Below are 25,569 nucleotides of genomic sequence, written 5' to 3' on the forward strand. Positions count from 1 at the left end.
CTTCTGCTGCCATGATAATTGCTGAAGTCACCTGACTGTTTAATTCATTTACATTTCCAGAAATATCAATCTTTGTCAACCCTTCTTCACTCAATTTCTGGAACTTACCCCAGTCAGCTTTTTCAAACACCCACTTTGGGGTTCAAATACCGTAGCGGCTGCCGCCCATTCATGAAAAGAACGGAGCTGCGCGGTGACGTCACCGCGCTGGCAATCAGCCGGGTCAGCTGAGGGGCGGTGCGCAGGCGCGGTGGACGGGTGCCCGGCTCGGGTGAGAAGCGACCGGGGAGATGGTGAGTTTGTGCGTCAAGTGCACCGGTGGAGGGGCGAATCCGGGACTGGGTAAGGGGGCAACAGGCACCGTGCAGAGAGGCGAGGTGACTGCATTGCATCAGTAGACAAGCCTGCTTTATTTCCTTCCATTGCAATCGGGGCCATGACTTGGGCGGTGGTGTGTGTACTTCAACTGTCAATAGGCGAAAACTGGACAGATACACGAATATGCTTAATAATTCCATCCACATGGCTGTGATGCTTATTGTTGAATTTTTTTTCAGGGTAAAGCCTGCTATGAGCTCCAGAATAGTTGAAACTCCTGGATTTAGAACATAGAACATAACAGCACAGTACAGGCCCTTCGACCTAAGATGTTGTATCAACCTTTTAACCTAATCTACGATCAATCCCTCCCTCATAGCCCTCAATTTTTCTATCATCTACGTGCCTATCTAGGAGCTTCTTGGATGCCGAGAAATTAAAATCCTACACAGCGTGTTGCAGAGTGCGGCTTCAAAGGGCTATTCCTTCACAAGCATAATACGGAGCACTGTTGGTGATGGGGCGGGGTTTATATTGCAATTAACCTCAGTTTATAATTGAAAGTTTATTTTATACGCGTTATCACTTCTCCACCGAAAGGAACGGCCTTCCCCGCCCCGCCACAATATGCACTCCTGTCCATTTGATGGCCTTCTGTCAAATCAGAAAGTAAGGCGTAGAGCAGAATTAGGCCATTTGGCTGATCTAAATCCCTTCTAAAGGAAACAGTTCCAAATCTAGACAACTCTTGAAATATATCTAGCTCTATATCTCATGGTGAACTCATTGAAATCTGTGGAATATTGAAAGGCATTAATAGAGTGGATGTGGAGAGAATATTTCCTGTCATCATCAGGTGCCGTGCCCAGTTTGAGCTTTGACTGCCATGGCCCACACACTTCTGTTTCGGGTCAAGTGGATCAATTCATTGGTATTCATTTCCAGTTCTCAGGCTGCTGTCTCCATCATTATTTGTCTTTGTCTTCCTCTTGCTTTCTTCCCTTCAATTTTTCCCATAATTACTGTGCATTCTAACTCCTCTTTCCTAATCACATGTCCAAAGAAATGATGTTGCCTTTTCATGATCTCATACATTATTTCTCTTTTTGCGTTTGCTCTGTTCATGACGTCCTTGTTAGATATTCGTTTCGTCCATGATATTCTTTGCATCCTCCTCAAAAACCACATCTCTGCTGCTACAATTCGTTTCCTCATGTTACTGGATATTGTCCAACATTCTGAGCCATATAATATAACTGGATAAACGTAACATTTCATTTCCTGTAGTGGGAGAGTCTAAAACCAAAGGAGACAGTCCCAGAATAGAGGGGTGTCCTTTTAGAATGGAGAGGAATTTCTTTAGCCAGAGAGTGGTGAATCTGTGGAATTCGGTACCACAGGCAGCTGTGGAGGCCAAGTCTTTATGTATATCTAATGCAGAGATTGACAGATTCTTGACTGGTCAGGGCATGAAGGGATGTGGGGAGAAGGCAGGAGTCTGGGGCTGAAAGGGAAATAGATCAGCCATGATGAAATGGAGGAGCAGACTCGATGGGCCAAATGGCCTCATTCTGCCCCTATGTCTTATGGTCTGAGTATCTCACCACAGGAACCACAAAGAAGTGGTCCTGGGAGGCAGAGACACGGCTGCAGGGTTGCTTTGAATCCATGTACTGTGCTGTGTTCAAGGACTCTTCAGAGGATCTGAATAGATACACCACAGACGTTAGAGACTTTTTTAAAACACTTAAAGACAAGTGTGTCTCCACAAAATCATTCAGAGTCTTACCCAGCCAGAAGCCCTGGGTGAACCATGCGTTTTTTTTTTACCGTGCCCATGGTCTGCTCTTATCAAATTACGGTATTGCTTTGCACTGTTGTAACTATATGTTATAATTATGTGGTTTTTGTCAGTTTTAGTCTTGGTCTATCCTGTGTTTCTTTGATATCATACTGGAGGAACATTGTATCATTTTTTAATGCATGCATTTCTAAATGACAATAAACGAGGACTGAGTGTCCTCATAATCTAATCTGCAGCCTTCTGTGAGCCAGATTAGTGACATTCAGGTCTGGCGACCAAGAAAGTTACAAGAGGTCCAGGTGCGATCTTCAGAGAGCCACCTCACAGGCAAAGTGGCAGTTCTGGACCAAACCTGAATGATGCTTGACAGCTGTGGCAGGGACTGAATGCTGTCACCACTTATAAAGTGACATAGGCAACAACTGGGCTTCACTTCCAGATGAGCTCAATGCCTTCTGTGCTCGCTTCAACCGGAAAACCGTGACGGAACTTTCACAAACTCCCACAGCCCCTGATGACCCTGTGATTTCAGTCTCTGAAGCCGATGTGAGAGCATCCTTCAGGAGGGGGAATCCAGCTCAGATGGGGTACCTGGCCGAGTACTAAAGACCTGTGCTGATCAACTGGGTGGGGTGTTCACTGAGATCTCTAACCTCTCGACTCTGCAACCTTACGTACCCATCTGCTTCAATCATACCGGTGCCCAAAAAGAACATTGTAACCTGCCCCAATGATTATCATCCAGTAGCACTTGCATCCACTGTGATGAAGTGCTTTGAGAGGTTTGTAATGAAACTTATAAACTCCTGCCTGAGAAGCAACTTGGATCTGCTCCAGTTCGCCTACCGGCACTACACACCCACTGCAGATGCCATCCCATTGGCTCTGCAGTCAACCCTGAAACGGCAGGACAGCAAGATGCTCTTTATCAACTACAGCTCAGCATTCAATACCTTCATCCCCTCCAAATTAATCAATAAGCTTCAAGACTTTGGCCTCAAAACTCCCTTGTGCGATTGGATCCTGGATTTCCTCACTTGCAGACCCCAGTCAATTTAGATTGGCAACAGCATCTCCTCCACAGTCTCCATCAGCACCGGAGCACCACACGGCCGTGTGCTTAACTACCTGCTCTATTTGCTTTATACGTATGACCATGAGGCTAAGCACAACTCCAATGCCACATTTAAGTTTGCTGACAACACCACTGTCATTGGCCGAATCCAAGATGGTGATGGAGGGAGATTGAAAATCTGGCTGAGATTTAAGTGGCAACCTTAAATTCCTGGATGTTATCATTTTAGAGGATCTGTCCTAGGCCCAGCACATAAATGTAATTACGAGAAAAGCACGGCAGCACCTCTACTTCCTTAGGAGTTCGTGAGGATTCAGCATGACATTTATATCTTTGACAAACTTCTGTAGATGTGTGGTGGAGAGTACATTGCCTGTATAGAAACACCAATGCTCTTGAATAGAAAATCCTAGTGGATTACGGCCAAGTCCATCATGGGTAAACCACTGAGCGCATCTTCACAGAGTGCTGTCACAGGAAAGCAGCATCCATCAATAAGGACCTCCACCACCCAGGTTCATGTTCTCTTCTTGCTACTGCCACCAGGAAGAAGGTATCGAAGCCTCAGGACTTTCACCGCCAGGTTCAAGAACTGTTATTACCCCTCAACCATCAGGCTCTTGAACCAGAGGGGATAACTTCCCTTAGCTTCACTTGCCCCATCACTGAACTGTTCTCACGACCAGTGGACTCACTTTCAAGGACTCTTCATCTCACGTTCTCCATATTTATTGCTTATTTATTTGTTGTTGTTATTTTCTTTTTGTTTATATTTGCTCAGTTTGTTCTCGTTTACATATTGGTTGTTGTCTGTCCTGTTGGGTGTGGTCGTTCATTGATTCGATTCAGGTTCTTGTATTTACTGTGAATGCCCCTAAGAAAATGGATCTCGGAGTTGTATATGGTGACATACGAGGGGTGATTGATAAGTTTGTGGCCTAAGGTAGAAGGAGTCAATTTTAGAAAACCTAGCACATTTATTTTTCAACATAGTCCCCTCCTACATTCACATACTTAGTCCAGCGGTCCTGGAGCATACGGATCCCTTCTTTGTAGAAGTGGTCCACAGCAGGGGTGATTGATAAGTTCGCAGCCTAAGGTAGACGGAGATGAGTTATTAACTTCAAACTTTCTGCATCATCACTCAAAGAGTTGAACTGCACGAGCATGTAACAAGAGCGTCTTGGACCTCCAGGTGGTCCATAGCAGGGGCGATTGATAGGTTTGTGGTCTTAGGTAGAAGGAGATGAGTTATACCGCTCTCGTTACATGCACATGCAGTTCAACTCTTTGAGTGAAAATGCAGAAAGTTTGAAGTTGATAACTCATCTCCTTCATCCTTAGGCCACAAACTTATCAATCTCCCCTGCTGTGGACCAGTTTCTGGAGGTCCAAGACACCAACTTCGACAAAGAAGGGATTCGTATGCTCCGCGACCACTGGTCTAAGTGTGTAAATGTGGGAAAAATAAATGTGCTACGTTTTTAAAAATTGACTCCTTCTACCTTGGGCCACGAACTTATCAATCACCCCTCGTATGACTACTTCAATAACAAATTTACTTTGAACTTTGAATTTCCTGTAATGTGCTCACCAGAACTGAAAACAATACTCCTGTTGAGGCTAGTTTTATAAAGTTTCAGCATTTATACCTGACCTTTTGTGCAGCTGTCATCTCCATTCAAGATTGTCTAATGTCATTTCCAGTACAGAAGTGTAAAGGAGAACAAAATAATTGTTACTCCAGATCTGATAAAGCCCAAAAAAACACAAAATCTAAAGAACACAATTTTTAAAATCACAATAAATGTAAATACATGAAAAGCTTATACAGTATACATACTTTGTTTGCCAGCAGTGGTGCTAGACAAAGCAGCGTCTGTACAGAAGGTGACTCTGATAGGAATTGATAAAGTCGTGCTGGATGGGTGGAGGTGTTGATCAGCCATATGCTTGGTGGAGGGTAACTTTTTAACTCCGGTGGTCCTTGCATGGATGCTATGTAGCCTCCTCCCTGATGGGAGTGGGACAAACAGACCATGAGCAGGGTGGGTGGGATCTGTCATGATGTTATTGGCCTTTTCCTGGCACCCTTTTGTATCGATGTCCTTGATAGCGGGTAGGCTGGTGCCGGTGATGTGTTGAGCAGTTTTGACTACCCGTTTTAGAGCCTTCCTGTCTGCTGCTGTTCAAATTCTGCACCGTGCAGTGATGCAGCATGTCAGGATGCTCTCTACTGCGCGTCGGTAGAAAAAGACATGAGAATAGACGATGGCCCTTTTTGCAGTACGGATGGGATGATGGGTATAGGATTGCTTTAGGTTACAGAAGGTGTGGGTGCCAATTCTTTGCGGAGATTTCAATACCAGTTCCCCTGCCCCAGTGGAGTGTTTCCTGTTGGAGAGCCCATAACAAAGGGCCACCTCCTCCTCTTCCCCCACTCAAGATTCCTCCTCCCCATCACAAAGATTGCCCACTCATCCTGTCCATCGCGCCCTCTGCCCTTGCCCAGCTTCCATCATTGGATCAGTTGTTCTAGAGCAGGGGTTCCCAACTTGGGATCCATGGTTAACAGTAGGGGCCCATGGCATAGAAATGTTTGGGAGCCCCTGGTTAGAATATCACACACAAAATGCTGGAGGAACTCAGCAGGCCAGGCAGCATCAATGGAGAGCAATAAACAGTCAATATTTTGGGCTGAGACCCTTCATTATTCTTGAGTTATTCTGCCTAACATCTCGTTCAAGTCCTGAAGAAGGGTCTCAGTCCAAAACATTGACTGTTTATTAATTCCATAGATGCTGCCTGATTTGCTTATTCAATCAGCCTCCCTAGGGTTGTGTCCGACCAAAACTGAGTCACTTGGGAGGTGTAACTGGGAAATGTAAAATTTCTTATTTACACAGTGTACCTCCAGGAGAGTCTCACTCTCCTGACAGGGTGTTTCATACTTCTCCAACACAGTGGTGACAATAAACAATTAACCACAGCTTCAGTTGCCGGCTGGCGATGTGACGGGATCTGCACCATATTTCGAGGCGAGTGGTCCTGGGGCCGGCTCCTTGCGAGCTTTGCATCTGTGCTGAGTTGAGGCGTCGAGCTGGCAGCTCAGCCTCGTGAAAAACTGAGAAAAGAAACAGCAGGGTTGCCACCCGATGTGCCACAAGGTGCAGAGAGGAACAACATCAGTCACCGTCATCGCCTACTTTACATTTTAAATATAATGAGGTAAAATTTACAGAATTACATATTTACAATGGCAGCACATCCCAATTAGCAGAACCCTTTTGAAAATTCATCACTGCAGTCTGTTGCAAAAGCCTCTGAGTACAAACTCCAGGCACCCAAAATGTACACTTTTGTTACAATGATGAGGGAGGGCTCCATAATATACATCTACCCAGAAGGTTCAGGGACAAAACAGATCATAGTCATAGTCATACTTTATTGATCCCGGGGGAATTTGGTTTTCGTTACAGTGGCACCATAAATAATAAATAGTAATAAAACCATAAATAGTTAAATAGTAATATGTAAATAAATTATGCCAGGATATAAGTCCAGGACCAGCCTATTGGCTCAGGGTGTCTGACCCCCCCAAGGGAGGAGTTGTAAAGATTGATGGCCACAGGCAGGAATGACTTCCTATGACGCTCTGCCCTGCACAATGCAATAAATGGCAGGCGTACACCTTTAGCATTGTGTTAAGAGCAGGAATATTGCTACCAGCAAACACATCTTTACCTCACCCCCCCCCCCCCCACAGGGATCAGTCCCTCCATGATTCACTTGTCCATTCATCTGTCCCCACTAATCTCCCTCCAGGCTCTTATCCCTGCAAGTGGCCAAAGTGCTACACCTGCCCATTCACCTCCATTCTGAACTCAAATAGACCTTCCCGGTGAGGCAACGTGAGACCTCCGGTGCTCCCGATGCAGTCTCCTCTACGTTGGTGAGACCCGGCGTAATCTGGGGAAATTGCTTTGTCAAGCACCTCCACTCCATCCGCCAAAAACAGCACTTCCCGGTGGCCAACCATTTAAATTCTTGTCCCCGTTCCCATTCCGACATGTCTGTTTGAGGCCACTGTCATCGATGCAGGAACAACACTTCATGTTCTGTCTAGGTTGCCTCCAACCTGATGGTATGATATCGATTTCCCTTTCCGGTCAAAAAATGTTTCCCTCCCCCCCGTCTTCTATTCCCCACTCTGGCCTTTTGTCACCTTCCCCCTGGGTGGGCCCTCCTCCTTCCCTTTCCCCTATGGTCCGTTCTCCTTTCCTATCAGATGACTTCTTCTTCAGCCCTTTACCTTTCTCAGCCACCTAGCTTCATCTATCACTTCCTAGCTATTCTCCTTCCCTTCCCCCCCACCACATATTTATTCTGGCTTCTTCACCCTTCCTTTCCAGCCCTGATGAAGGGTCTTGGGGCCCGGAACGTCAACAATAGACAATAGGTTCAGGAGTAGGCCATTCAGCCCTTCAAGCCAGCACCACCAATCACTGTGATCATGGCTGATCATCCACAATCATACCCTTTTCCTGCCTTCTCCCTGTATCCCTTCACTCCACTAACTTTAAGAGCTCCATCTAACTCTTTCTTGAAAGAATCCAGAGAATTGGCTTCCACTGCCTTCTGAGGCAGAGCATTCCACAGAACCACAACTCTCTGTGTGAAAAAGTTTTTCCTCAACTCTGTTCTAAATTGTCTACCCATTATTCGTAAACTGTGGCCTCTGGTTCTGGACTCCCCCACCATCGGGAACATGTTTCCTGCCTCTAGCGTGTCCAATCCCTTAATAATCTTATGTTTCAATCAGGTCCCCTCTCATCCTTCTAAATTCCAGTGTATACAAGCCCAGTCGCTCCAATCTTTCAACATATGACAATCCCGCCATCCCAGGAATTAACCTCGTGAAGCTATACTGCACTCTCTCAATAGCTAGAATGTCCTTCCTCAAATTTGGAGACCAAAACTGTACACAATACTCCAGGTGTGGTCTCACCAGGGCCCTGTACAACTGCAGAAGGACCTCTTTGCTCCTATACTCAACTCCCCTTGTTATGAAGGCCAACATGCCATTAGCTTTCTTCACTGCCTGCTGTACCTGCATGCTTACTTTCAGTGACTGATGAACAAGGACACCTAGACCTCGTTGTACTTCCTCTTTTCCTAACTTGTCACTATTCAGATAGTAATCTGCCTTCCTGTTCTTGCCACCAAAGTGGATAACCTCACTTTTATCCACATTAAACTGCATCTGCCCGCTCACCCAACTTGTCCAAGTCACCCTGCATTCTCATAACATCCTCCTCACATTCCACACTGCCACCCAGCTTTGTGTTATCTGCAAATTTGCTAATGTTACTTTTAATCCCTTCACCTAAATCATTAATGTATATTGTAAATAGCTGTAGTCCCAGCACCGAGCCTTGTGGTACCCCACTAGTCACTGCCTGCCATTCTGAAAAGGACCCATTAATCCCTACTCTTTGTTTCCTGTCTGCCAACCAATTTTCCATCCATGTCAGTACCTTACCCCTAATACCATGTGCTCTAATTTTGCACACTAACCTCCTATGTGGGACCTTATCAAAGGCTTTCTGAAAGTCCAGGTACACTACATCCACTGGCTTTCCCATGTCCATTTTCATAGTTACATTCTCAAAAAATTCCAGAAGACTAGTCAAGCATGATTTCCCCTTCGTAAATCCATGCTGACTCGGACCTATCCTGCCACTGCTATCCAAATATGCCGCTATTTCATCTTTTATAATTGATTCCAGCATCATCCCCACCATTGATGTCAGACTAACTGGTCTATAATTGCCTGTTTTCTCTCTCCCTCCTTTCTTAAAAAGTGGGACAACATTAGCTACCCTCCAATCCGTAGGAACTGATCCTGAATCTATAGAACATTGGAAAATGATTACCAATGCGTCCATGATTTCTAGAGCCACCTCCTTAAGTACCTGGGGGTGCAGACCATCAGGCCCTGGGGATTTATCAGCCTTCAGTCCCATCAGTCTATCCAACACCATTTTCTGCCTGATGCGAATTTCCTTCAGTTCCTCTGTTACCCTAGGTCCTCTGGCCACTATTACATCTGGGAGATTGTTTGTGTCTTCCCTAGTGAAGACAGATCCAAAGTATCTGTTCAACTCGTCTGCCATTTCCTTGTTCCCCATAATAATTTCACCCGTTTCTGTCTTCAAGGGCCCAACTTTGGTCTTAACTAATTTTTTCCTCTTCACAGACCTAAAGAAGCTTTTACTATCCTCCTTTATATTCTTGGGTAGCTTACCTTTGTACCTCATCTTTTCCCCCTGTATTGCCTTTTTAGTTATCTTCTGTTGCTCCTTAAAAGTCTCCCATCCTCTGGCTTCACGCTCATCCTTGCTATGTTATACTTCCTCTCTTTTATTTTTATACGGTCCTTGACTTCCCTTGTCAGCCGCGGTTGCCCCATACTCCCCTTAGAATCTTTCTTCCTCTTTGGAATGAACTGATCCTGCACCTTCTGTATTACTCCCGGAAGTACCTGCCATTGTTGTTCCACTGTCATCCCTGCTAGGGTATCTTTCCAGTCAACTTTGGCCAGCCCCTCCCTCATGGGTCCATAATACAACTCTGTTAAGTATACAACTCTGAAACTTCCTCTTCCATTGCCATGAAACCAAGAAAGAAAAGAGCGGCAGCACAAACATCAATTCCGAACTCACCCCTCCCTGCACAAAAAAACAAACAAAAAAGGAACAGGAACATTCAGCCCCAAACCCCCATCCCCTGCACACAAAAGACGAGAAGATCGGACAAAAAACACAAAATATAAAAACTCTAACATAGTCCAAAACGCAGAAAACCTGGATAACATTCTCCAGGCAGAGTGACAGCTTCCCTCTCCAGTGGCAGAGTGATCCCACCAGTGATCAAAAGGCAGTCTTTTTATGAGGCCTCTATTTCTTTAGTTCTTAAAAAAGATAAAGATCCTACTGACTGTGCTTCATATAGACCTATTTCATTACTGAATGTTGACACTAAGATTTTATCAAAGATAATGGCCAATCAGTTGGAGAATATTTTGGGTAAAATTATTTGTAAAGATCAAACAGGCTTCATAAAGGGTCGCTATTCCTTTTCAAATGTTCGGAGACTATTTACTATTATATATTCATCCTCTTTTAAAATTCCACAATGTGTTGTATCTTTGGATGCTGAAAAAGCGTTCGACCGAGTCGAATGGAAATATTTATTCAATGTTTTAGAGAAATTTGGCTTTGGTGTTAATTTTAATAATTGGAGTAAAATGACATATACAAGGCAGTCTCCCCTCTCTGGTAACAGAGCGATCCCACCAGTGAGCCCAGTGATCAAAAGACAGTCTCCCCTCTCCTGCAGCAGAGCGATCCCACCAGCGATCAAAAGGCAATCTCCCCTCTCTGGCAGCAGAGCGATCCCACAGTGATCAAAAGGCAGTTTCTCCCCTCCTGCAGCAGGGCGATCCCACCAGTGATCAAAAGGCAGTCTCCCCTCTCCTGCAACAGAGCGATCCCACCAGTGACCAAAAGGCAGTCTCCCCTCTCCTGCAGCAGGGCGATCCCACCAGTGACCAAAAGACAGTCTCCCCTCTCCTGCAGCAGGGCGATCCCACCAGTGATCAAAAGACAATCTCCCCTCTCCTGCAGCAGGGCGATCCCACCAGTGACCAAAAGACAGTCTCCCCTCTCCTGCAGCAGAGCGATCCCACCAGTGACCAAAAGACAGTCTCCCCTCTCCTGCAGCAGAGTGGTCCCACCCACCAGTGATCAAAACACAGTCTCCCCTGTCCTGCAGCAGAGCGATCCCACCAGTGATCAAAAGGCAATCTCCCCTCTCCAGTGCAGAGCGATCCCACCAGTGATCAAAAGGCAGTCTCCCTACTCTGGCAGCAGAGCGATCCCACCAGTGATCAAAAGGCAGTTTCTCCCCTCCGGCAGCAGAGTGATCCCACCAGTGATCAAAAGGCAGTCTCCCCTCTCCTGCAGCAGAGTGATCTCACCAGTGATCAAAAGGCAGTCTCCCCTCTCCTGCAGCAGAGCGATCCCACCAGCGATCAAAAGGCAGTTTCTCCCCTCGCCTGCAACAGAGCGATCCCACCAGTGATCAAAAACCAGTCTCTCCTCTTCGGTAGCAGAGCGATCCCACCAGTGATCAAAAGGCAATCTCCCCTCTCTGGGAGCAAAGCGATCCCACCAGTGATCAAAAGTCAGTCTCCCTACTCTGGCAACAGAGCGATCCCACCAGTGATCAGAGGACAGTCTCCCCTCTCCTGCAGCAGAGTGATCCCACCAGTGATCAAAAGGCAGTCTCCCTCTCCTGCAGCAGAGCGATCCCACCAGTGATCAAAAGGCAGTCTGCCCTCTCCTGCAGCAGAGTGATCCCACCAGTGATCAAAAGGCAATCTCCCCTCTCTGAGAGCAGAGCAATCCCACCAGTGATCAGTAGGCAGTCTCCCCTCTCCAGTGGCAGAGCGATCCCACCAGCGATCAAAAGGCAGTCTCCCTACTCTGGCAGCAGAGCGATCCCACAGTGATGAAAAGGCAGTCTCCCTCTCCTGCAGCACAGCGATTCCACCAGTGATCAAAAGACAGTCTCCCCTCTCCTGCAGCAGGGCGGTCCCACCAGTGATCAAAAGGCAATCTCCCCTCTCTGGGAGCAGAGCGATCCCACCAGTGATCAAAAGGCAATCTCCCTCTCCTGCAGCAGAGCGATCCCACCAGTGACCAAAATACAGTCTCTCCTGTCCTGCAGCAGAGCGATCCCACCAGTGACCAAAATACAGTCTCCCCCGTCCTGCAGCAGAGCGATCCCACCAGTGATCAAAAGACAGTCTCCCCTCTCCTGCAGCAGAGCGATCCCACCAGTGATCAAAAGGCAGTCTCCCCTCTCCTGCAGCAGAGCGATCCCACCAGTGATCAAAAGGCAATCTCCCCTCTCCAGTGGCAGAGCAATCCCACCAGTGATCAAAAGCCAGTCTCTCCTCTTCGGTAGCAGAGCGATCCCACCAGTGATCAAAAGGCAATCTCCCCTCTCTGGGAGCAAAGCGATCCCACCAGTGATCAAAAGTCAGTCTCCCTACTCTGGCAGCAGAGCGATCCCACCAGTGATCAAAAGACAGTCTCCCCTCTCTGGCAGCAGAGCAATCCCACCAGTGATCAAAAGACAACCACCTCTCTCTGGTAGCAGAGCGATCCCACAGTGATCAAAAGGCAGTCTCCCCTCTCCTGCAACTGAGTGATCCCACCAGTGATCAACAGTCATTCTTCCCTCTCCTGCAGCAGAGCGATCCCACCTGTGATCAAAAGACAACCACCTCTCTCTGGTAGCAGAGCGATCCCACAGTGATCAAAAGGCAGTCTCCCCTCTCCTGGAACTGAGTGATCCCACCAGTGATCAAAAGACAGTCTCCCCTCTTCTGCAGCAGAGCGATCCCACCAGTGATCAAAAGGCAATCTCCCCTCTCCTGCAGCAGAGCGATCCCACCAGTGATCAAAAGGCAATCTCCTCTCTCCAGTGGCAGAGCGATCCCACCAGTGATCAAAAGGCAGTCTCTCCTCTTCGGTAGCAGAGCAATCCCACCAGTGATCAAAAGGCAATATCCCCTCTCTGGGAGCAAAGCGATCCCACCAGTGATCAAAAGTCAGTCTCCCTACTCTGGTAGCAGAGCAATCCCACCAGTGATCAAAAGACAACCACCTCTCTCTGGTAGCAGAGCGATCCCACAGTGATCAAAAGGCAGTCTCCCCTCTCCTGCAGCAGAGCGATCCCACCAGTGATCAAAAGACAGTCTCCCCTCTCCTGCAGCAGAGCGATCCCACCAGTGATCAAAAGACAATCAATCTCCCCTCTCCTGCAGCAGAGCGACCCCACCAGTGATCAAAAGACAATCAATCTCCCCTCTCCTGCAGCAGAGCGACCCCACCAGTGATCAAAAGACAGTCTCCCCTCTCCTGCAGCAGAGCGATCCCACCAGTGATCAAAAGGCAGTCTCCCCTCTCCTGCAGCAGAGCGATCCCACCAGTGATCAAAAGGCAGTCTCCCCTCTCCTGCAGCAGAGCGATCCCACCAGTGATCAAAAGACAGTCTCCCCTCTCCTGCAGCAGAGCGATCCCACCAGTGATCAAAAGACAATCAATCTCCCCTCTCCTGCAGCAGAGCGACCCCACCAGTGATCAAAAGACAATCAATCTCCCCTCTCCTGCAGCAGAGCGACCCCACCAGTGATCAAAAGACAGTCTCCCCTCTCCTGCAGCAGAGCGATCCCACCAGTGATCAAAAGGCAGTCTCCCCTCTCCTGCAGCAGAGCGATCCCACCAGTGATCAAAAGACAGTCTCCCCTCTCCTGCAGCAGAGCGATCCCACCAGTGATCAAAAGGCAATCTCCTCTCTCCAGTGGCAGAGCGATCCCACCAGTGATCAAAAGGCAGTCTCTCCTCTTCGGTAGCAGAACAATCCCACCAGTGATCAAAAGGCAATCTCCCCTCTCTGGGAGCAAAGCGATCCCACCAGTGATCAAAAGTCAGTCTCCCTATTCTGGTAGCAGAGCGATCCCACCAGCGATCAAAAGGCAGTTTCTCCCCTCGCCTGCAACAGAGCGATCCCACCAGTGATCAAAAACCAGTCTCTCCTCTTCGGTAGCAGAGCGATCCCACCAGTGATCAAAAGGCAATCTCCCCTCTCTGGGAGCAAAGCGATCCCACCAGTGATCAAAAGTCAGTCTCCCTACTCTGGCAACAGAGCGATCCCACCAGTGATCAGAGGACAGTCTCCCCTCTCCTGCAGCAGAGTGATCCCACCAGTGATCAAAAGGCAGTCTCCCTCTCCTGCAGCAGAGCGATCCCACCAGTGATCAAAAGGCAGTCTGCCCTCTCCTGCAGCAGAGTGATCCCACCAGTGATCAAAAGGCAATCTCCCCTCTCTGAGAGCAGAGCAATCCCACCAGTGATCAGTAGGCAGTCTCCCCTCTCCAGTGGCAGAGCGATCCCACCAGCGATCAAAAGGCAGTCTCCCTACTCTGGCAGCAGAGCGATCCCACAGTGATGAAAAGGCAGTCTCCCTCTCCTGCAGCACAGCGATTCCACCAGTGATCAAAAGACAGTCTCCCCTCTCCTGCAGCAGGGCGGTCCCACCAGTGATCAAAAGGCAATCTCCCCTCTCTGGGAGCAGAGCGATCCCACCAGTGATCAAAAGGCAATCTCCCTCTCCTGCAGCAGAGCGATCCCACCAGTGACCAAAATACAGTCTCTCCTGTCCTGCAGCAGAGCGATCCCACCAGTGACCAAAATACAGTCTCCCCCGTCCTGCAGCAGAGCGATCCCACCAGTGATCAAAAGGCAGTCTCCCCTCTCCTGCAGCAGAGCGATCCCACCAGTGATCAAAAGGCAATCTCCCCTCTCCAGTGGCAGAGCAATCCCACCAGTGATCAAAAGCCAGTCTCTCCTCTTCGGTAGCAGAGCGATCCCACCAGTGATCAAAAGGCAATCTCCCCTCTCTGGGAGCAAAGCGATCCCACCAGTGATCAAAAGTCAGTCTCCCTACTCTGGCAGCAGAGCAATCCCACCAGTGATCAAAAGACAACCACCTCTCTCTGGTAGCAGAGCGATCCTACAGTGATCAAAAGGCAGTCTCCCCTCTCCTGCAACTGAGTGATCCCACCAGTGATCAACAGACAGTCTTCCCTCTCCTGCAGCAGAGCGATCCCACCTGTGATCAAAAGACAATCTCCCGTCTCCTGCAGCAGAGCGATCCCACAGTGATCAAAAGGCAGTCTCCCCTCTCCTGCAACTGAGTGATCCCACCAGTGATCAACAGACAGTCTTCCCTCTCCTGCAGCAGAGCGATCCCACCTGTGATCAAAAGACAATCTCCCGTCTCCTGCAGCAGAGCGATCCCACAGTGATCAAAAGGCAGTCTCCCCTCTCCTGGAACTGAGTGATCCCACCAGTGATCAAAAGACAGTCTCCCCTCTTCTGCAGCAGAGCGATCCCACCAGTGATCAAAAGGCAATCTCCCCTCTCCTGCAGCAGAGCGATCCCACCAGTGATCAAAAGGCAATCTCCTCTCTCCAGTGGCAGAGCGATCCCACCAGTGATCAAAAGGCAGTCTCTCCTCTTCGGTAGCAGAGCAATCCCACCAGTGATCAAAAGGCAATATCCCCTCTCTGGGAGCAAAGCGATCCCACCAGTGATCAAAAGTCAGTCTCCCTATTCTGGTAGCAGAGCAATCCCACCAGTGATCAAAAGACAACCACCTCTCTCTGGTAGCAGAGCGATCCCACAGTGATCAAAAGGCAGTCTCCCCTCTCCTGCAGCAGAGCGATCCCACCAGTGATCAAAAGACAGTCTCCCCTCTCCTGCAGCAGAGCGATCCCACCAGTGATCAAAAGACAATCAATCTCCCCTCTCCTGCAGCAGAGCGACCCCACCAGTGATCAAAAGACAATCAATCTCCCCTCTCCTGCAGCAGAGCGATCCCACCAGTGACCAAAATACAGTCTCTCCTGTCCTGCAGCAGAGCGATCCCACCAGTGACCAAAATACAGTCTCCCCCGTCCTGCAGCAGAGCGACCCCACCAGTGATCAAAAGACAGTCTCCCCTCTCCTGCAGCAGAGCGATCCCACCAGTGATCAAAAGGCAGTCTCCCCTCTCCTGCAGCAGAGCGATCCCACCAGTGATCAAAAGGCAATCTCCTCTCTCCAGTGGCAGAGCGATCCCACCAGTGATCAAAAGGCAGTCTCTCCTCTTCGGTAGCAGAACAATCCCACCAGTGATCAAAAGGCAATCTCCCCTCTCTGGGAGCAAAGCGATCCCACCAGTGATCAAAAGTCAGTCTCCCTATTCTGGTAGCAGAGCAATCCCACCAGTGATCAAAAGACAACCACCTCTCTCTGGTAGCAGAGCGATCCCACAGTGATCAAAAGGCAGTCTCCCCTCTCCTGCAGCAGAGCGATCCCACCAGTGATCAAAAGACAATCAATCTCCCCTCTCCTGCAGCAGAGCGACCCCACCAGTGATCAAAAGACAGTCTCCCCTCTCCTGCAGCAGAGCGATCCCACCAGTGATCAAAAGACAATCAATCTCCCCTCTCCTGCAGCAGAGCGACCCCACCAGTGATCAAAAAGCAGTCACCCCTCTCCTGCAGCAGAGCGACCCCACCAGTGATCAAAAGGCAGTCTCCCCTCTCCTGCAGCAGAGCGACCCCCAACCCCCGGCAATTAAATATCAGGCTGCCAGCATTGACCCTCCACATTCACCTCGATGTTTCAATCTGTCTCGTCGCTTTAATCGGTGAACAATGGAAACTTTAATTGGCAAAATGGAGTCAAACATCGGCTGATGTCTCGTTCCAGTTGCCTGCCACGAGGTTTACACACGCTGCCTCTGCCTCCCAGGATCCTCTCAGAGACTGCAGAGCTCTTAAACAACCAAACGATCTCCAAACTGCAAATCACAATCTCCAGCAGTTCCAGGCTCACATTCAGGGTGAAAATCAAACGTGAAAGACATAAAAGTAGTGAAATATATGATTTCATGGTCTATCCAGAAGACGTTGACCGTGGGAGTGTTGTATACAGGCACCATTTAGACTGGAATCTTAAATTCTCTTCCTCCGGTCTCTTAAGTTCAAACAATCACCCTCAAAAAATAAATGACAGATCATCTTTTATAATTTTTTTTAAACTGTGGAACTCAATACCAAAAACTGTAAGGGATGCAGACTCATTTGACACTTTTAAACGCCAACTCAGAACCTGTTTAACCTTACTCTTACCTGACATCACTTTGTCTTTTGTTTTCGTGTTTGCACTTTAGCACTTTGAACTAAATTGTGTGTATGAAAAGCCCTCAACAGATAGGCTATTATTATTGTTGTTGATCTATATTATCTCTCTTTTCAGGCGGAGGTTGAAGAAACACTCAAGAGAATCCAGAACCAGAAGGGTGTTCTAGGAATTATTATTGTCAATGTAGAAGGTATTCAGAACAGTTTCTTTTTCCTGGAGCTCAATTTCAGTTAGATTTTTTCTGGTTCGTCATTGAAAGGGTTTACGGATGAGGAGCATTTGATGACTCTGGGCCTGAACTCACTCAAGTTTAGAGGAAAGGGGGATATCTCATTGAAACCTATGAAATATTGAAAGGGTTAAGCAGAGTGGATGTGGAGAGAACCAATCCTCAGACAGATCAGAAGTGGAGAGAGTGAGCAATTTCAGGTTCCTGAGTGTCGAGATGTCTTGAGGATCTAACCTGGTCCCAACATATCAATGTAGCAAAAAGAAGGCAAGACAGCACCCATATTTCATTTGGAGTTTGAAGAAATTTGGTTTGTCACCTAAAGCACTCGAAAATTCCTATAGATGTTCTGTGGAAAGCACTCTGACAGGCTGCATCACTGTCTGGTATGGGGATGGGGGAGCTACTGCACAGGATCGAAATAAACTTCAGAGAGTTGTAAACTTAATTAGCTCCATAATGGGCACAAGCCACCATAATATCCAGGACATCTTCAAGGAGTGGAGCTTTAAAAAGCTGACATCCATCATTAAGAACCCCCATCAACCACTTCCCTGGGAAATAGAAAGATCACGATGTTGAATTGTATTTTAAAAGCAACGTGTTTAGAGCAAAGAATTGCTCTTGGAAAAAATATCGACATAACTTTCATTTCTCTGACTTAACATTTTTCTGAGATCTTCTGGAGGTTTTGGTGGTTTAGATTGAGGAGCCAAATGTCTGCCTTCTGATTCTGTATCTTGTGTTCTTAAAATGGCACCTCTGTATGTTGAAAGTGAAAGTCAAGTTGATTGTCATTTGCACAAGACATGTTTGCACAGGCACAATGAAAAATTAGCATGATACAGACTCTCAGCATCTCAAAATTTCAATGTCCATTTATTATCAAAGTTTGTATACAGAATACAATCTGAGATTCGTACTCCCACAGGCAGCCACGAAACAAAGAAACACCATGGAACCCGTTCAAGAAAACATCAAACACCCATTGCGTGAAGAAGAACAAACTACGCAAACAGCAAAATGCAAGCAAATGACAGATAGGATATCAAACATCAAACTGGGAGTCCCGCAGTATTCAGTTTAGCTCAGCTGGGCATCATGCTGCTCGCCCGCTGCAGGCTGCACACAAAGCCATTCTTCGCTGAAGCGCCCCAGTCCGTATCGATCGCCTGATCAAGTTCAAGTTTAGTTTATTGACTTTCAATCATACACAGTATACCGCCAAACGAAACAATGTTCCTCCAGACCAAAGTGCACAACACAGTAAATATAACTCACACACAACACAAAAATTAATATTACCACAAAAATAACAAATAATAAAATATACTCTAGAAGACTGACATTTAATGTAAGGTGCATTAACGACACGAGTTAAGAAGTAAAGAGTAATACGCTACTGGTGCTTCGTGCATGATGAGACCTGGGTGGTGGCAGGAAGTTCAGTAGTCTCACGGCCTGGGGGAAGAACTCGTTTCCCTTCCTAGGACAATTCTTGTCTTAATGCCATGGCACCTCCTACCTGATGGTAGGATTGTGGGATGGATGAGAGGATCCTTGACAATGCTAAGGGCCCATCATATGAAGCACTCCTGATAAATATCTTGGATGGGAGGAAAGGACACCCCAATGTGTCTCTCAGCGGCCCTCGCTGTCCTTTGTAGGGTCTTACAGTCATACCCAACCATCCTCATGTAGCCCCCCAGTAAGCCTCAGGCTCGCTCAGCTCACTTTCATCCAGGGGGAGCAGCCTTCGACCCCACCAAACTGAGTAATCAAGTTTGTGTGGATGCTGTGTGATGTATCCCACCCCGCCAAATAACAGACAGTACATCATATGCAATTAAATAATTACACTTTATAAGTATTTCTTGGTGATGGGTTAGTAGAAACAAACACAATAAAGGCGCCAAGTCAGTAACTCTATCAGTTCTGTGCACAAATAATTCATTGGAGCTCTTACAGAACCAAGTCTTCCTTTCCTCCAGTCGCTGTCCTCCAAGCTCCGGGGACCACCCTCAGTAATCGACTAAACGCTCCACATGAGTCTCTCCTCATCTCCTCTCCTCGCTGAAGACCCTGGGCCTTGGACTCCCACTCAGGATCCGTTCCATCGCCCAGCTTACAGCATCGCATCTCCTCGCTCTGTCCCCATCGCGACTTCTGCCCAAAACCCGCAAAAACAATAGCTTACAGACACACAAGAAATAATAACATCTATCTCAATTGGTTAGCAATGAATACAATTCTCGTTATCAGTAATTATAACCCAAACATGCTGCTATAGAGAACCACTGTCTCAGCAGTTAACAGTACAGAGAAGCCATTTTATTAGCTTTAGCAGTAACGTAAAAGAAGAAACTCCTTACACTCAGATTTAGCCTCTCTACATCAGCCTTTCTTCCCAACAGCTGCCACTTTAATGGTGACAAGTCTAACTTTGTGTGTGTGTCCCTGCATCCAGGTATCCCAATCCGGTCGACCATGGACAACGCAACCACGGCTCAGTACGCAGGGCTTATCCACCAGCTGTCCATGAAAGCCAGGAGCACCATCCGGGACATCGATGCCCAGAATGACCTCACCTTCCTCAGGATCCGGAGCAAGAAACACGAGATTATGGTTGCACCCGGTAAATGTGCTTTTATTTCACTCTGTCCGCCTGCTTATTTTGAGCATCCTTCACCCACTGGCCCCACCACCCAGAGCTCTCTCCGTCTCTGCAGGTGCCCAATGCCTCAGAGACCAGTCAGCTACTGAGCAACCTCAGATATCTGGTAGGAGCTCCCAGCCATGGTGACAACCTCCATAACCACTGTTCCCACACACTTCACATTTATTACTCCACAGCTGGAATTTACTTTTATATAATGTTAATATAATTTTGAAATCTACAGTCTACTGCCCTCACTGAATTATGGTAACACAACCAGACAGTCAGCCAAATTCCATTCAAAAATGACCTGATCGGAATGTAGAATCCTAGCTCCTTGGTTTTATTGCAGGCTCAATGGCGTGACGTAGTGAATAAGCTGATTGAAATTATGTTTATTTTATTGTCATTTAACTATATACATGTATATAACCGTATAATGTATATAGAAACGAGACAACATTTCTCTGAACCAGAGTGTAAAGCACAGTGATACACATAACACATGATAACTTATGCAGGTACAGATAAAATCTATAGATGAATCACACAAATAACAAACTAAAGTGCATTAATTTTAAATATTGAAAGGTACGGAACAGATTAACCAGTGAGACATCGAATATGATGCGGCAGGGAGTCCAGAAACCCAGTGGCCTGGGGGAACAAATTGTTTCTCATTCTGACCATTCTTATTTTTATGCATCTATAGTCTCCTGCCTGATGGTAGAAAGTCAAAGAGGATGCTGGATGGATGGGTGGGATCCTTAATAATACTAAGGGCCCTCCTAATGAATGTCGCCGATGGATGGTAGGGAGACCCCTTTGATCCTCTCAGCTGTTCTCACAGTCCTTTGTAGGGACTTCTGGTCCGATGTTCGACTGCTCCCATACCAGATAGAGCTGCAACTTGTCAAGACACTCTCAATGGTGCTCCTGTAAAACACGGTTAAGATGGGGGTGGGGGGTGAGCCTAGCTTGCCTCATTCTCCTTAGGAAGTGGAGAGGCTGCTGTGCCTTCTTGTTCAGATGAGACATCCATGATGTGAACTCCCAAGAACTTGGTGCAGTTAACTCTCTGCGCGGAGGACGCAGGTATGTGCAGGGGGGATGGTTTGTCTGCACCTTCTTGAACTCCACAATGCTTTCCTTTGTCTTCTCCTTGTGAAGGATCAGAATCCGGTTTATTATTATCGGCACGTGTTGTGGAATTTGTTAACTTAGCAGCAGCGGTTCAATGCAATACATAATATAGAAAAAAAACAACATAAAATAACAATAATAAATAAATAAATAAATTATAGTATATATATATATATAGAATGGATTAAAAATTATGCAGAAAACAAAAATAAAGTATATTTCTGTTAGTTTGTTCTTCTCACACCAATCCAGCAGCCACTCCACTCCCTCTCTGTACTCCCATCTCATCATCATTCTTGATAAGACCAACCACTGTTGTGTTATCTGCAAACATGATGACACGGTCTCAGCTGGATCCTGCAACACAGTCCATAAGGCCATAAGACATGGGAGCAGAATTAGGCCATTCAGCCCATTGAGTCTGCTCTACCATTCCATCATGGCTGGTCCCAGATCCCACTCAACCCCATTCACCTGCCTTTTCGCCATATCCTTTGATGCCCTGACTGATCAGAAAACGATTAACTTCCACCTTAAATATACCCACGGACTAAGCCTCCACTGCAGTCTGTGGCAGAGCGTTCCACGGATTCACTACTCCCTAGCTAAAAAAATTCCTCCTTACCTCTGTTCTAAAATGTCGCGCCTCAATTTTGAGGCTGTGCCCTGTAGTTCTGGATACCCACAATATAGGACACATCCTCTCCACATCCTCCCTATCTAGTCCTTTCACATTCAATAGGTTTCAATGAGATCCCCATACACTCTTCTAAATTCCAGTGAGTACAGGCCCAAAGCTGCCAAACACTCCTCATATGTTAACCCCTTCATTCCTGGAATCATCCTCGTGAACCTCCTCTGGACTCTCTCCAATGACAACACATCCTTTCTAAAATATGGGGCCCAAAACTGTTGACAATACTCCAAGTGCGGCTTTACTAGTGTCTTATAAAGGCTCAGCATTATCTCCTTGCTTTTATACTCTACTCCCCTTGAAATAAATGGCAACATTGCATTTGCCTTCTTTACCACAGACTCAACCTGTAAATTAACCTTGTGGGAGTCTTGCCCGAGGACTCCAAGGTCCCTCTGCACCTCTGCTGTTTGAACCTTCTCCCCATTTAGATAATAGTCTGCACTATTGTTCCTTTGTCATGTATCAGCAGTGGGCTGAGCACAAAGCCTTGTGGGTCACCAGTGCTCAATTTAATGACACTAGAGACATTGCTGCCCACAGGAACTGACTGTGGCCTTACTGTTAAGAATCCAGTATCCAATTGCAGAGGGAGGTGTTGAGACCCAGCGAGGACAGTTTCCCCACCAGTTTCTGGGGTATGATGGTGTTCAATGCTGATCTGAAATCTATGAACAGCAGTGTGGCATGAGAGACCCCATTTTCCAGGTAGGACAGGACAGAGTGGAGGTCAGAGGCTATTGCATCATCAGTGGATTGGTTTGAGTGATAAGTGATTTAGAAAGGGTCCAGTGTAGCTTTAATGTGCTCCATCACCAGCCACTTCATAACAGTTGATGTTAATGCCACCATACGACAGTCATTTAGGCAGGTTACCGCTTCCTTCTTTGGGACTGGAATGATGGTTGCCACCATGGAAACCAAGAACGTGTTGTCATTGGAGAGAGTCCAGAGGAGGTGCATGAGGATGACTCCAGGAATGAAGGGGTTAACATATGAGGAGCGTTTGGCAGCTTTGGGACTGCGCTCACTGGAATTTAGAAGAATGCGGGGGGGATCCTATTGAAACCTACCGAATGTTGAAAAGACTGGATAAGGTGGATGTGGAGAGGACGTTTCCTGTGGTGTGGGTATCCAGACCAGAGGGCACAGCGTAAGAACTGAGCAGCAACCCTTTAGAACAGAGGTAAGGTTTAGCCAGAGAGTACTGAATCTGTGGAATACTCTACCACAGACTGTGGTGGAGGCCAAGTCCGTGCGCATATTTAAGGCGGGAGTTGATAGTTTCCTGATCGGTGGGGGCATCAAAGGATATGGCGAGAAGACAGGTGTATGGGGTTGAGTGGGATCCGGAACCAGCCATGATAGAATGGCGGAGCAGACTCGATGGGCTGAATGGCCTAATTCTGCTCCTATATCTCATGGTCTTATATTAAATATGTACGTCAGCTGGGCTGCGCAGTCTTTCAAAAACCAACCTGGTGTTTTATCAGGCCCCACAGCTTTGCATGGGTTGACTCTGGCCAGGGTCTTCCCCACCTCAGCCGCAGCCAGGAGGTGTGTCTGCTCCCCTGGGGGGAGGTTACTGATCTGAAACTGCTGATTTTAAAATAAAAGCTGAATGTGCTTAATCACATAGGAAAAAAAAGAAAAATCAATTGCCTGAAGGATGGAACATGCATTCAGTGAAATACTGTGCAATTAATTATATGTTAATGAATATAATTCATAAATTTTCTAACTAATAAACATACCATAACTTTGACTTTGAAATACTTAGATCTTCAACGTAATTACATCGTCAGTGTTTCAAGTTACAACGCTGTTATAAGTTGTAACAATAACACAGAATGGAAGTTGGTAGTTCATTGTTAATAAATACTATATTAAAAATTTTAAGTGCCATACAGTTTTCAGGCTGGATAAAAATTGCCTGCTCAGAACAATGGGTGGTCTGTGCAGCTGTAAAAAAAATAATTAGAGCGAATATTTCTTTCTCTCCCCCCCCCCCGGCAATCTTAGCATTTATGAGCATCAGGGGAAGGAAATACTGAGAATGAATTAACGTCTGGGATTAAGGATTGAATAATGGTGCTCCCATGCAAAGGGAAACATGGACAACACAATACCTCATTCTCACCTGAGCACCCTGTGTTAAAAGACATTTGGATGGGTACATGGTTAGAGGGATATGGGCTCCATCTGCAATCAACCCCTCCTTACATGGATCCACCTGTCTCTCGCCCTTCTCCTCTCCCTCACCTTTTTGTACTGGCTACCCCCCATCTTCATCATATTGATGACAGACAGCAGCATCCATCATCAAGGACCCCACCATCCAGGCCATGCTCTCTTCTCACTGCCACCATCAGGAAGGAGGTATAGAAGCCTTAGGTCCCACACCACCAGGTTCAGGAACAGTTATCCATCAACCATCAGGCTCTTGAACCAGCGTGGGTGAATAACTCACTCGCTCCAATGCTGAACTGACTCCACAACCTACAGCAACACACATCAAAGTTGCTGGTGAACGCAGCAGGCCAAGCAGCATCTGTAGGAAGAGGTGCAGTCGACGTTTCAGGCCGAGACCCTTCGTCAGGACTAACTGAAGGAAGTGTCCTCACTCTTCCTGTTATTTCCTGTGAATGCCTGCAAAAAATGAATCTCTAGGTAGTACATGGTGACAATTACAAACTTTGATAATAAATTTACTTTGAACTTTGATGTGCATTAAATTACCAGAGAATATCGGCCTGTCATCAACCTGTTCTTCATTTCCCTTTCAGACAAGGAGTATTTATTAATTGTCATCCAGAATCCCAGTGAGTGACCTCCCCATCATCGCCTCCTGTACAGTGTTGCACCGATGGAAATCACACGTTTACCTGGCAGTGTTGAACAGCTCCTGTGCCTCTTTGAGATCTCTCTCGAGCATCCGTACCTTTCCCAAGCGGCTGAATGAATCCAGTCTTTGGTGACCAGCAGGCCGCTGCTAATAACTTTGACTTATTTACATTTGGTATCCATTAACCAATCGAGTCTTCGGTAAAAGCTGTCTCATTGCCATGTTACCATTGGTAGATACTGTAAATAACTAGTTAAACTGCATGCTCTTCAGAGAAACAGGAAGCAATCTCTGGCTTAAACTGCAGTACTTAATGAGTAACAGTCTTAATAAAGTAATAGCAGTTTGCACCATTTTCATGTTTGTGTGGGGCTGAGTTAGGATTGTAACTAATGTATTGGGAAGGAAGGTTGGAGAAGCACGATTCATCTTGTAAATTGGACGGGGATATTTTTGGATAGGAAAGAGTTGGTAATTAAGATGAGTAATCTTTGGGGTCCTAGAGATTTAATCTTTAACTGTTTGGATCTTCATTCTTTCTGAACTATCATTAAGAAATGGTCAGTACATATTAGTTATTTAGACCATCTGTAACACGCTGGTTGGGTGGGTGAAAGAGAAACCGATGTAAAAGACCATTGTGCTTTTTTTTTAAAAAAATAAAGACCTTGCTCCCTTAGAGCACTTTGTTCTCAGTTTTTCTGCTTGAGATTGGATTTGACTTGTCGAATTCCTCCAGCATTTTGTGTGTGTGTGTGTGTGCGCGCACATGCATTGCTCAGGGTTTAAAAGTTAAAATATTTAGAATATACTGCAAAAGCAAGAATGTAATGCTGAGGCTTTATAAGGCATTGTTCAGACTGCGCTTGGAATATTGCGAGCAGCTTTGGGCTCTTTATCTAAGAAAAGATGTGCTGCCTTTGGAGAGGGTCCAGAGGAGATTCCAGGAATGGACTAAGCAGCTTAAATAGTTTGTCAT

At 46.7% G+C, this 25,569-nt stretch overlaps 1 protein-coding gene across 1 annotated transcript; it reads left to right on the top strand.

Moving 5' to 3' along the window:
• Positions 1–217: 217 nt before the first annotated feature.
• LOC134360122 (dynein light chain roadblock-type 2-like) lies at positions 218–25,271 on the top strand. The gene is made up of 4 exons (XM_063074192.1): positions 218–293; positions 17,138–17,213; positions 19,720–19,887; positions 24,532–25,271. The coding sequence occupies exons 1-4, from the start codon at positions 291–293 to the stop codon at positions 24,573–24,575; spliced, it is 291 nt and encodes a 96-aa protein (XP_062930262.1). The 5' UTR covers positions 218–290; the 3' UTR covers positions 24,576–25,271.
• The last annotated feature ends 298 nt before the right edge of the window (positions 25,272–25,569 follow it).

The sequence above is a fragment of the Mobula hypostoma genome, chromosome 2 (assembly GCF_963921235.1).
Source record: "Mobula hypostoma chromosome 2, sMobHyp1.1, whole genome shotgun sequence".
NCBI lineage: Eukaryota > Metazoa > Chordata > Chondrichthyes > Myliobatiformes > Myliobatidae > Mobula > Mobula hypostoma.